At 40.7% G+C, this 12,466-nt stretch overlaps 1 protein-coding gene across 1 annotated transcript; it reads right to left on the minus strand.

The window, feature by feature from the left end:
• Nucleotides 1-1,722: 1,722 nt before the first annotated feature.
• Nucleotides 1,723-12,201, minus strand: ankrd13a (ankyrin repeat domain 13A). The gene is made up of 15 exons (XM_040019140.1): nucleotides 11,715-12,201; nucleotides 10,512-10,647; nucleotides 10,094-10,218; nucleotides 9,960-10,005; nucleotides 9,492-9,635; nucleotides 9,210-9,399; nucleotides 8,464-8,530; nucleotides 8,294-8,375; nucleotides 4,998-5,059; nucleotides 4,780-4,910; nucleotides 4,527-4,684; nucleotides 4,273-4,401; nucleotides 4,010-4,170; nucleotides 3,844-3,908; nucleotides 1,723-3,582 (listed from the first exon to the last, which is right to left on the minus strand). Exons 1-15 carry the CDS (start codon nucleotides 11,820-11,822, stop codon nucleotides 3,384-3,386), a joined length of 1,803 nt encoding a protein of 600 aa, XP_039875074.1. The 5' UTR covers nucleotides 11,823-12,201; the 3' UTR covers nucleotides 1,723-3,383.
• Nucleotides 12,202-12,466: the final 265 nt, after the last annotated feature.

Raw genomic sequence — 12,466 nt, forward strand, 5'->3', positions numbered from 1 at the left:
CATCGTGGCACCTGTTGGTGAGTGTGGGCTATATTAGGGTGCAAGTAATCATTATGTCCTCAAATTTGGTGTGTTAGAAGCAGGAAAATGTGCAAGCATAGGTGTTTGAGTGAGTTTGAGGGCCACTTTGTGATAGCCAACTCTACTGAACATCTCCAGAATTGCGGGTCTCTTGGGCTCTTCCCGGTGTACGGTGGTCAGTTTCTATCAGAAGTGGTCCAAGCATGGAGGCTCACTGATGTACGTTGAGAGTAACGGCTGGCCAACTTGGCCCAATGCAACATTTTCAGCAATTTGAGCTACTGTAGCTCAAATTGCACCTTCAGGGGGGCTAGTGGAGTCCATGCTTTGATGGTTCAAGGCTGTTTTGGTAGGAAAAGAAGGACTAACGCAGTATTAGACAGGTGGCCATAATGCTATGCCTGATCAGTGTATCTTTAGTGTCTTTAATTTATCTTGATCTCAGGTCAGTTATTAATATAATTTAAAGTGAACACAGATACAGTGAAGATCAAACATCTGAGACTGGGCCTCATGTTTCCAGCAGAAAACTGCTTTGCCACTATCACCTGTGTCATCTTCAGGTGATAGTGGCAAAAGAAACTGAATCACATTTTATGACTAGACAAAGATCGCAGATTAAAACTTTCCAGAAATTGCTCCATCTAAACCTCGCTGTTCACTGTTACTTAAAAGCAACTCCATCACAGATAAGGACATTTGTAAATAAAAAGTAGAAGAATAAAAAGTGCAGTTGAAATAACCACGTCTAGTCTGGTCTCAGAGGAGGAGCGGTGGTCTCTTGGGTTGGGTAGGTGTGTAAATGCGAGATTTGTGTCAGTAGCACATGGGTATATGCTGAGAGAGAGAAGGATAACAGTGCATTAAACCCAAAGTGCTCTGGAGATGGATACTTGTACTGAGTTGACTCCACCCTGACCAAGGAGAACCACTGGTTTCATCAGAGACATCCTTCACCCTTCTGGTTTTGGAGAATATTATTACTGCTAAGGAGCCAACACACCAGGCTTGCAGGAACTACTTGAAGATGATACACATCACAAGAAACTCCTTGAATCATTTGCTATTAGCTGTTATCATTTTCAAATAGGGGGTAGATATTCTGAAATTCAGATTCATTTTTAAGGCTTTTTGGCTCCACTGCATATTAGTTTATGTAAAATTGCTTTTGGATATAGAATGAGACAAAACTGATTTAAAATGCTCACCTAATGACACAAGTAGTAATCTGGGCCTGTATTTTATAAAAAGAGAGCACCATGTGTTATTTATTTGGGTTTCAAAGCTGGAAATTTTGTGATTGGTTGTATTTTTTGTTTGATGAAAAGCAAAAGTTCTGCAAGCATTAAACTTTGAGATTAAAAAGTGAGAGCGAGTTATCATTGCTGTCTTTGTTTTGATCTGGTCATGACTGAACCTGATGTGCAGGATAAAATCAAACAGTAAATGGACTGGTTCTTATTTAGTGCTTTGTTACTGTGCGCACTCAAAGCACTTTCATACAGCTCGCCTCATTCACTCATTCATACAAGCACTTCTATGCTTTTTCTATGCAAGTACTTTCTATCTAAAACTCACACTCTGATGCAGCATCGGTGTGGTCATCAGTCCATCACAGGGTTCACACATAGAGACAGGCAACTATTCATGGTCACACACACCACATTTAAAAAAAAAAAAAAGAAAAAAAAAAGCATGCAGTAATGGAAATAAAGTGCTTTTATTTCACAACATTTTGAAAACTGACACATTCTCTGAAACTTTCAACATATTATAAAAAAACCTTACAGCTCAAATGGCGCACTGCAAAGATTTTCATTAAATTAACTAAAGCTACCATTTTCAAATTTGACTTTTCAGCAGTTTGGCAACTTGATCTTTACAGTTAGTAGCTGTTCAGCTGAAGCTTCTGATGCAGTCAGTCGCGCAGACCTCTGATAAAGTGGTTGGTTGTCAGTAAAAATCATCGACAGTGGTTAATGAGTGTTACTCGGCATCACACAGCTGAGACACCTTGCTTTTCAAACTACAAAATTTTAAAGAAACTCATTTAAACAGTTTAGTCTGAGTTGCACTGCATATAAATTTTGCCACGCTTCAGCTCCACCACGTGTTATCAGAGCGAAGCAATCCTTGGCACATGCTGAAGAAAAGAAAAGGAAAAAAAAAAAAAAAAAAAATCAAACCCCAACGTATGGCGCTCATGCTTGACCTCAGGGTCTGTGCTGCTTTCCTTCTTCCGCACAGAGGTGTTGAGTTGTTCGTGGATACAAAATGTAGACTGCCCTTTGGAACTACTGCTTCCCAGCTGCATGACTATTATAAATCCACAGACAGACTGGTCTTTGCTATTGCATTTCTGAATTGAGGTGAAGTTGCTCAGTGAGAATTTACAAAAAAAAAAAAAAAAAAAAAGAAGTCAATTTTCACCAGAAGCTCAAGACAGGAAAGGAAAGCCAACCACCCCCCTTTATCCTTTTTGCAAAGAGATACTACACCATGTGGCTAATTTCAAATTTCTTTCAAAGCAACATGCTCTACTCCATCTGTAGAGTGTACATTCACAAAGTACAAGAAGACACATTTACATATGAACATCTGACTCAAACCCAACAAACCTTTCCAACTTAACACTGGCATAGTGTTCTTATAGAACGATATGCTAGAGTGGTACCATATTAAAATCATTTACCTGGCTAACTTCTGTCAATTTTACAGCTGATTAACAAAGTTATTCCAAAGCAAAGGAAAAAAAACAAAACAAAACTGCAAACCCTGAGTTTTCTGCTTTTCAGTGAGTCCAATATCCTCAACCAAGTGACTATGTAGGGAGACTTTACAATGACAGCACTGCTGTGTTTGTTTGCCGGGGCCGCGAATATCACATTTGTGTGCCGACACTATATGAAGTCACCTTTGAGCAGTCAGTCAAACTTTTTTTGTTCACAGAACCACGTTACACTGACTCAACCCTCACCAGAGACAACAGTGACAGAAATACCTGCAAGTTGCTGCTGTGAGTCTGAACTGAAACAAAGAAACTGAATAAATAAAAAGTAGAACCCATCCAGAATGATCTCAAACAGTCCAGGAAAGAAGCGTGACGATGGAGACACTATACTGAGATAGAAATATACAAAAAAAAGAGTATACTCTTACCAAAATACCTTTTGAAAAATATTGGATACAGACAGTTTGATTTTGGCTGTGTAAGAATTATCTGTTGTAGAAAGAGATCTGCAGTTGCATAGTTGATGAGAGTGGTTAGGAAGGAAAACTGAGGTGTGGTGGTTGCTTTCTGGATCAGCAGAATTTGTATCATTATGATTATTATTAATATTTATATTTCCCTCTTATTCCCTTTATTTCTCTGTGAGCGAAAGCTGCAATATCCTCTCCAGCTCCTCTTCCTCTTGTTTCCTCATTCTCTCTTCTTCCTCTTGAGCTCTTGCAGAAAGCTCCATTGCTAGACGCAGGTCTGAATCAGGGCTAGAGGCAGAGGCAGAGCTGGGAGGGCTGGAGGTGTCTCTATAATCCACCAGCACCCCCTCTGGGATACTCCTAGAAGGTCAACAGGATAAAACTGAGATTCACCTTTTTTCCTGTTGCCTTTACTGATGCTTACAGGCAGCGAGGCAGAATATCATCCTCACAGGTGGACACTGAACAGACTTAAGGTGCACAGAATAAATATGTGATAAAGTTTGACTAAAAACACTACAAAACCAACCATGTGAATCCCTAGGCCTCCTAAGCTGCAAGCACCTTCTATTAAAACATTCAGTAACAGAGTTACTTGTAACACTGTTAATCTGTTCCTACCTGTCACTCTGGTTAATCGGCATTACATCAGCGAAGTCCCCATCAACATGATCCCAGAGCCCCTCCTACAAACACACAAACACCAGGGGAAGTTACAGTCTTCAGCATGTGGGGGGGAAAAGATTTGCATGAAAAAGAAGTTTGTGTCAGTGACGATTGCTCTGACCTGGCCTGTGCCTTGACGAGACTCCAGGAGACTCTGATGGATGGCGTACTGTAAGAGCTCCTCATCGTTATTGGACACAGGCATGTGGCGGCTTCCCCCGCGACGGTGATAACTCGCAGGTACCTCAAACACCGAGGGACACACCTGGAAAGGAGGTGGTGCTGGGTAGGGTGGATAAAAAAAAAAACAGCAGTTGAGCAGTTTAAAATGACAATCGTGCGTTTTGTGTTTAAATATTCTGGATAAACCATCAGCTTTCCAACCTGCTGCTTCATCGTCTCCTGTGGATGTTGGTGTGGCTGCTGCTGATGTGTTCGCTTCCTCCTCAGTGCTGCATTTATTTACACTACCAAAGGTAATCTTGGCATTAAGCACATGAAACAGGGGAATCTCTGAAAGAGAGGGCCACATGAGATACCAAAGTGACAACAGAAAGGGTATCAGAGTGCTTCTGCAAATCCAAAATTTCTAGTGAAAAAAAATAACAATAAATAAAAATCATAAAACTGCAAAATACCTATTTTAACAGGAAATCCAGGAGGGAATTTCAGGGTTACAAAGTCTCGTAGTCTTGCAAAATGGGAACTCGTGCGAGCCATGAGGTCGATAATGGGGGTTACCTGCTCCACCAGGGAGAGGGGATGGTCCTCACTCATCCACAATGTTCCTTTGAATCTGCGTGAGAGGAGATTGCAGATAAAGTGAAACATTAAATTCCACAATACAACTAGGAAAATGAGTGGACTGGAGTTTAGAACGCTTGAAATTACTTCTGTGTTCGAATGCTCAGTTCAATAGGACGGCCGATGTCTCGTTTCACAAGGTCAAAGTCGGGATCAAAGTATTCCTCTGGAGTGATCGCAGTGGGATTGTTGGCAGTTGCATATTCGAGAGTCAGGTCCTACAGAATGATGAAGTCGCAAAAAATAAGCAGGTGCATGGCAACAAAATGTATCACGTTTACAATAATGCTGAAGGAACAACTTACTCCTTGTGCATTTATGTGCTGCTCCACAGTCCCCAGCAGAGACTCCAGGATGTTTCTTTCACCTTTGGAAAGAACAAAAACAAAAGAAAAGCAGCCAATCAGCACTCAGATTCAGTTCTGTTATGAGTGTAAAGAAAAGTTGACTATAACAACATTCAAACCACTTCCCTGACATTTTGAACTGGCAGCAGATTTCATGTTGTTTTGAAAGGCATCAACAATTAAACTTTATTATTACTATTATTTTATTTCGCTGACACTTTGGGTCCTTTGGGTTAGTGGATGGGGCATCCATGGATCTGCCTCAATCAGTCAGGGATACATGTCAGAGAGGACGACCCTGCCAGTGTTGGTGCTGGTGTTTAGGTGAGCGATACAAGGCAAAATAATAGCCACATTAATACTAGAGCGCTACAAAGCGAGATCAATTGGTTAGCGAGCTATGTCAAGCTTAAAGTTGGAGTTTTTTGTGTGACAAGAGCAGCTCTCGTTTTACCTGGCTAAATCACTATGGTAACTTGTGCTGAATGAATAATCTTGTGGGGCAAAGGTTATGTTTAGAGTTTCAGTTTAAAATATACCACGACTTCATTGATTCTTTTTTCTCCTCCCGAAGGGTAGGTGTATGCATTTGGTTCTTTTTTAGTGTGTGTTTGTTAGCATTCTTATCAAGATACCTTTTTCTTGAGCTGATATCATTTTGGTAAAAAAAAAAAAAAAAAAAAAAAAAAAAATCAGGTCAAGGTCACACCAAGTGTGAAAAATTAATTGTAAAAACTTTATATTACCCACAATTTTTTATAGATCATCTTCAAACTTCACATAAGTACCTAGGTTGGCTTCACCTTCATTCTTAGCACCAAAGGCTAAAGTTCACTGTGAAAAACGCATTCCAAGGAACCTGTCAAAATATATACTCTTAGAATATATCATGAGAGTAATAACATCATATGAAAGGGAATGGAGGGAGCTATGAACCAAATACGACACGCTATGATGTCACAATGACACCATAACAGGCTGAAAACAGTGTGCTGTAATAAAGACATCATAAAACATTGAAGTTTAGTGTAGCCCTCGCCCTGCAGAAGGAGATCTCCCTGAGTGCTCTTGTTTACAGCTTGTTTTCTCTGCTGGGAGGATGGGGGAAGTTAAGTCATTAAGCCCTACCTTACTGATATAATGAAAGAAGCAAAGCTGTAAAATCACAGCAGGTCCCTTAAAATTTGCATATACAGTGGGGCAAAAAAGTATTTAGTCAGCCACCGATTGTGCAAGTTCCCCCACTTAAAATGATGACAGAGGTCAGTAATTTGCACCAGAGGTACACTTCAACTGTGAGAGACAGAATGTGAAAAAAAAAATCCATGAATCCACATGGTAGGATTTGTAAAGAATTTATTCGTAAATCAGGGTGGAAAATAAGTATTTGGTCAATAACAAAAATACAACTCAATACTTTGTAACATAACCTTTGTTGGCAATAACAGAGGTCAAACGTTTACTGTAGGTCTTTACCAGGTTTGCACACACAGTAGCTGGTATTTTGGCCCATTCCTCCATGCAGATCTTCTCGAGAGCAGTGACGTTTTGGGGCTGTCGCCGAGCAACACGGACTTTCAACTCCCGCCACAGATTTTCTATGGGGTTGAGGTCTGGAGACTGGCTAGGCCACTCCAGGACTTTCAAATGCTTCTTACGGAGCCACTCCTTTGTTGCCCGGGCGGTGTGTTTTGGATCATTGTCATGTTGGAAGACCCAGCCTCGTTTCATCTTCAAAGTTCTCACTGATGGAAGGAGGTTTTGGCTCAAAATCTCACGATACATGGCCCCATTCATTCTGTCCTTAACACGGATCAGTCGTCCTGTCCCCTTGGCAGAAAAACAGCCCCATAGCATGATGTTTCCACCCCCATGCTTCACAGTAGGTATGGTGTTCTTGGGATGCAACTCAGTATTCTTCTTCCTCCAAACACGACGAGTTGAGTTTATACCAAAAAGTTCTACTTTGGTTTCATCTGACCACATGACATTCTCCCAATCCTCTGCTGTATCATCCATGTGCTCTCTGGCAAACTTCAGACGGGCCTGGACATGCACTGGCTTCAGCAGCGGAACACGTCTGGCACTGCGGGATTTTATTCCCTGCCGTTGTAGTGTGTTACTGATGGTGACCTTTGTTACTGATGGTGACCTTTGTTACTTTGGTCCCAGCTCTCTGCAGGTCATTCACCTGGTCCCCCCGTGTGGTTCTGGGATCTTTGCTCACCGTTCTCATGATCATTTTGACCCCACGGGATGAGATCTTGCGTGGAGCCCCAGATCGAGGGAGATTATCAGTGGTCTTGTATGTCTTCCATTTTCTGATGATTGCTCCCACAGTTGATTTTTTCACACCAAGCTGCTTGCCTATTGTAGATTCACTCTTCCCAGTCTGGTGCATGTCTACAATACTTTTCCTGGTGTCCTTCGAAAGCTCTTTGGTCTTGGCCATGGCGGCGTTTGGAGTCTGACTGTTTGAGGCTGTGGACAGGTGTCTTTTATACAGATGATGAGTTCAAACAGGTGCCATTCATACAGGTAACGAGTGGGGGACAGAAAAGCTTCTTACAGAAGACGTTACAGGTCTGTGAGAGCCAGAGATTTTCCTTATTTGAGGTGACCAAATACTTATTTTCCACCCTAATTTACGAATAAATTCTTTACAAATCCTACCATGTGAATTCATGGATTTTTTTTTCACATTCTGTCTCTCACAGTTGGAGTGTATCTCTGGTGCAAATTACTGACCTCTGTCATCATTTTAAGTGGGGGAACTTGCACAATCGGTGGCTGACTAAATACTTTTTTGCCCCACTGTATTGTTTTGGCGATGCAGAAAACGTATAAATGTTTTTATGCTGCTTCCAATCTGCTGATAAGTCTCCTTTACACTGCAGGAATTGCAGCTGCTAGAACACACAACAAACACCAAAAATGTTTATTAAACTTAAAAAAAATAAATACAACTTTGATCCACTGACAAATTAAAGAAATTTCCATGTCTGCTTTATTTGTCTGTGCAGAGCCTGAAGCAGAAAGTCTGGCTTAACAGATCCGTTATCATCAACTAGGTTCTAGGTTTTGTGAGCCAGCTAACACAAAGAAAGCCCGGCTGTGTTGAGCTTCTTTCAAAGGATACTTAATAATTAATGCTGTCACTGATCAGTTCATTTAAACTATATGTTGAACCCCCCCCCCCCAAAAGCAAACAAAAACAATATATATATATACACTGAAATACTTAAAAACTGTACTTTTTATCCTGGCTTTCTCCTCGTCTGTAAGATGCTCCGTCCGTGTCCTGATTACCACATTTACATTGTTCACACTGAAAACCTGAGAAAATGACAAAAATACAATGTCAGGTAATAAAACCAGCACATTTTATAAACACATTCTGGTTTGATTTATAACTTCTCTATACCTTCGCTTCAAATCCATTGACTACTTCAGTTTTATCAGCTCTCCAGCCCCAAATGCCAGACTTAGTCCTGTAGGAAAAAACACAAAACAAAAGACTGGTATATATCCAGAAAACATAAAACATCATAATAGAAGAGATTCATCGTTGTTCTTTAGATTCAAATACATTCACAATCCAACAGTGCAACAGCAACTACTAATGTAAGGATAGCTGAAGTAAGATGCCGTCTGTCACCTGTGTCGTTATCATTGTGATAACATGTCCTCTAGCTGGATGTTGAATAAACAAAAAAAAAGTACTAAAGATAAATATAAATATTGCATTTAGATGCTACAGTTTCCAGAAGGACAGACAAGAAAAAGCTTGAATATCTCATGTAATAATTCCATAATAACTCAATATACTGTATAATAGAGAATCATCTACCCTGCTATTTTAACATGTTAGATTCTGGTTTGACGTGTTAATTTTGAAAAATTTAAGAATATTCCATGTAAGGCCTCAAAGTATTTATTATCTTATACTACTGGAAATGTCATCCATAGATCAGAGGTGGTGATCATGAACTCTAATGGGTTACACAGTAACCTGGCTCAGGCAGTAATTCCACTGAAACAAGATGCCATGAGAAGCCAACTCTCGTGAAGTAGCATAGCTTTGGAGTTCTGTCGCAGCTTATCAAACAGATTTAGATCCATTCCTGACATGAGGAAAAACAGGAACAAGGAGGAATAAATGCCTCTTACCTCTCAAAAGCAATATCCTTTGTGTCCAAGTAGGTGTTGACAATAGGAGTCGTCAACCTTTTTGCAACTTCCTGCTCAGCTGGCTGCATTGACTCTAACGTCACATCCTCCATTTCTTGGGATATGTTGAAGCGTTCGATGTCCACGACTTCATCATCATGGTTCACCTCCATCAGCTCTGCAAATGAATCTGCAGACACGCAGACAGGGAGTCGCTTAGACCCTTTTAATCAAAACAGCAGCAAAGAAAACTCGTCTGTGTGAGGGAGTGTAAACACATGCCATCTCCTCTGAAGATGTAGCTTCTACGCCCTCTGATCCAGGTCATGTTCTCAAAGCCTAGAAGAGTAACATCCACTCGCAGCGAGGCGCCGCTTTTCCAGATGCGGCAAACATCACTTGGACAAACCCGGGACACGAGAGGAACTGCGAAACAACAGGATGCAGAAACAAAAAGCATCCATACGTGAAAAACACCACTTAAGCAAACAAATACTTCACCTGCCATCAGGCAGGTATGTAGTTTTTCCTGTGTGACCTGATGAAGCCGCACAGGAAAAGTGTCAATCTTTAAAAAATAGACTGCTGCCTTAAATAAAAAAAAACTTTTAAAACCATCCCTCTTTTGCATACTGGATTTCTGATAAACTAGCTGTTTTTGCATGAACATAATACTATTTATACACTTGTCTACTTTAAAAATCTACTTAAAAAAATATATTTCCACTCACAAAAAAAAAAAGAACTTACTCCAACTGGTGAATTCCCATTTCATCTCCATATAGAAGTCTGGAGACTAGAAAGGGCAAAAGAACTGTTATAAATGTTTCCAGGCACACTTACAAATGATGACAAGCAAAAGGGAAAAATATATGAAGTCACACCACTCGGATCTTTGACAGCAGCTCAGGCACTCCTCCCAGGGCAGTGGAGGCTTTGAGGTAGTCTCTGCGTTGAAGCACTAACTGAACCATCTCTGGATCTCCTGTGCTGACTGCTTCCTGCAGCACTGCCCATAGAAAGTCAAGCAGAAACAAACCACTAAACCTTTTAATGCAACAGCATCCGTTTCCTCTGAGAAACGATTAACCATTAAAAACCTCAGCAATGAAATTAAAGACCAAAGAAACCATTTTACTGCTGTGGTAGGAGTTGATATTCTTGGATAAGTATATTTACAAGAAACCTCATCAACAGCAGATGACGGGTAGGGTTATAGACAGCAGGGATCGAAAATGAACCAACAAACCAATCCAAATCCTAGCCCTCCTTGTCTGTTATGTAGCTAGCTTTGTAACAAACCTGTCCAATTATTGGCATTTTCTTTAGTCACTTGACCGCCATGTCTCAGCAGGATTCTCACTGACTCCAGGTGCCCGAGTGATACAGCCAGGTGCAGAGGTGTTCGGCCTCTGGGATCCACAGCCTCGATGTCATTCTGAAAAATAATAAGGTGCCTGTTTAGATTAAATACTACCGAGCTGACATAACAACCTCCAAGCGATTACTATAACCAGTGCAGTCAACAACATGCAATTTGGTCATGGCTAATAATGATATAAAACTGCTGGAGTCAGTACAGAGGAATCATAATAATTGTATAGTTTGGATGTATAAGCCCAACAAGGGCTGAAAATTAGGAACAGCTATAAACTCTTTGTGCGGCACATCAGTTTCATGCTCTGTACTGGAACTATGTCAAACTGCATTGTCCATTTTAAGTAAATAAAATACACTCTCAAGCACGTATTGAGGTAATTATCGGCGTAGGGATGGGAATCTGGAGCTTATACTATTCATCGGATTATCATAAACCCCCCAAAACATCGAATCTTTTCACGACACATGGCATGTTTTTTCCAAAAGTTGCAGATTGCACAACAGTGACACCAGACTCGTGATAGCGGCACTTTTTACACACCTGAGTCACATGCAAGCTTATTTCCCCCTACACTTTGTCCAAGCAGTGAAAATGAAACTGTGAGTTGACAGTGAAAACCAATCTGACCTATAAAGAAAATCAATAATGGCATTTGCATCAATAAACTCTTATCAATACCCATCCCTAACACTGCTTATTGTTTGAGCTACTGGATCTCTCCATTTTGAAGCTAAATAGCAATGCCGAGTTACTGTAGGTAGTGCAAAATAAACAACAAATCTATGCATGCGAGTGATAAAACACGTACTGCTGTCTGTTAATCAGTGTATTTGAGGAATCCAGTGAAATGGGACAGAAGCTTACATTTTAACTGGAAACAAGCTACCAGTCTGTACCGGAAGACTTCTGTTTTTTTTGTCTTTTAAAGCTTTCAAACTTATAAATGCGTAAAAAGCTGCGCTACTCAGTGTCATGTGTATGTGGCTGCCTGCGGAGCATCTGTAAACACCACTGGCCTTCTTTAACTGCCTGCCTGCGGAAATTCAGCAGCTCACTCCTGGCTTAGTCCGGCTAGCTGAGTATTGGTGCCAAGGTTACCAACTTCTCCAGTGGTTTTAACCAACCTGCGTTGATGTTAATAGCTGCTCCAGCTTCCTGTAGTCATTCTCCCACACTGCGGAATGTAGGGGAAACTTCACCCTGATGTCTTCGCTAATGTTAGCCATGGACATCTTCCTCTTTCTTTCAGTGCAACGTTAGCCACCCTCTAACAACTGGAGCCATGAGAAAAGCTGGGACAGCCACAGTAGTTACGCCAAAAAGCTTTGATCCATGCCTTTACTGTCTGACAGCAGCGTCGAAGGAATAACCAATCCGGTGACCAACTTTCCCCCCCAAGCCTTCCCCTAAATAAAACTTTTGAACAAGGAAGTGCCTGGAGTAGTTCCCAGCAACGACAGGGGTGTTCTATATAGAAACAGACTCGCAGTCCATTAAATATCGCCTGATTAAGGTAACCTAATGGTCAATTTTAAAGCGACACCTTCTTTATATACGGTTTACAAAAAATCATTTAGGCTAAAAACAAATGAAACAGCACTCGTAGATAAAATCATCGCCATAAAAAAAATAATAGACAGTTCCAGTCTGGAATCAACCATTTAGCATGTCGACGTGGGGGTTGCAGAACCTTCATTGTTAGTACTATGACTAAATAAAGTGATTTCTATATTGTCTAACTTTGGTTCCCATATTTTGAATTCTTGAAATGTAGCGCTGCTATATCGTGCAGACATTCGCTAAACAAACCATGTAAATTCCCAGAAAGTTAATTGTCCTATTATGCCCTATAACATTGAAATGGGATTGGCAATAT

This window comes from Simochromis diagramma, unplaced genomic scaffold (genome assembly GCF_900408965.1).
Source record: "Simochromis diagramma unplaced genomic scaffold, fSimDia1.1 OVJJ01000822.1, whole genome shotgun sequence".
In the NCBI taxonomy this organism is placed as follows: Eukaryota; Metazoa; Chordata; class Actinopteri; order Cichliformes; family Cichlidae; genus Simochromis; species Simochromis diagramma.

What these genes read in the sequence shown, in the direction of transcription:
- ankrd13a (XM_040019140.1), bottom strand. Translation starts at nt 11,822, where the DNA reads ATGTCCATGGCTAACATTAGCGAAGACATCAGGGTGAAGTTTCCCCTA. An exon ending in TGCTGTCAAAGATCCGAGTG is followed by an intron (nt 10,006 to 10,093) that starts GTGTGACTTCAT and finishes TGCCCTTTCTAG; the next exon opens with TCTCCAGACTTCTATATGGA. An exon ending in CTGAGCATTCGAACACAGAA is followed by an intron (nt 4,685 to 4,779) that starts GTAATTTCAAGC and finishes CCTCTCACGCAG; the next exon opens with ATTCAAAGGAACATTGTGGA.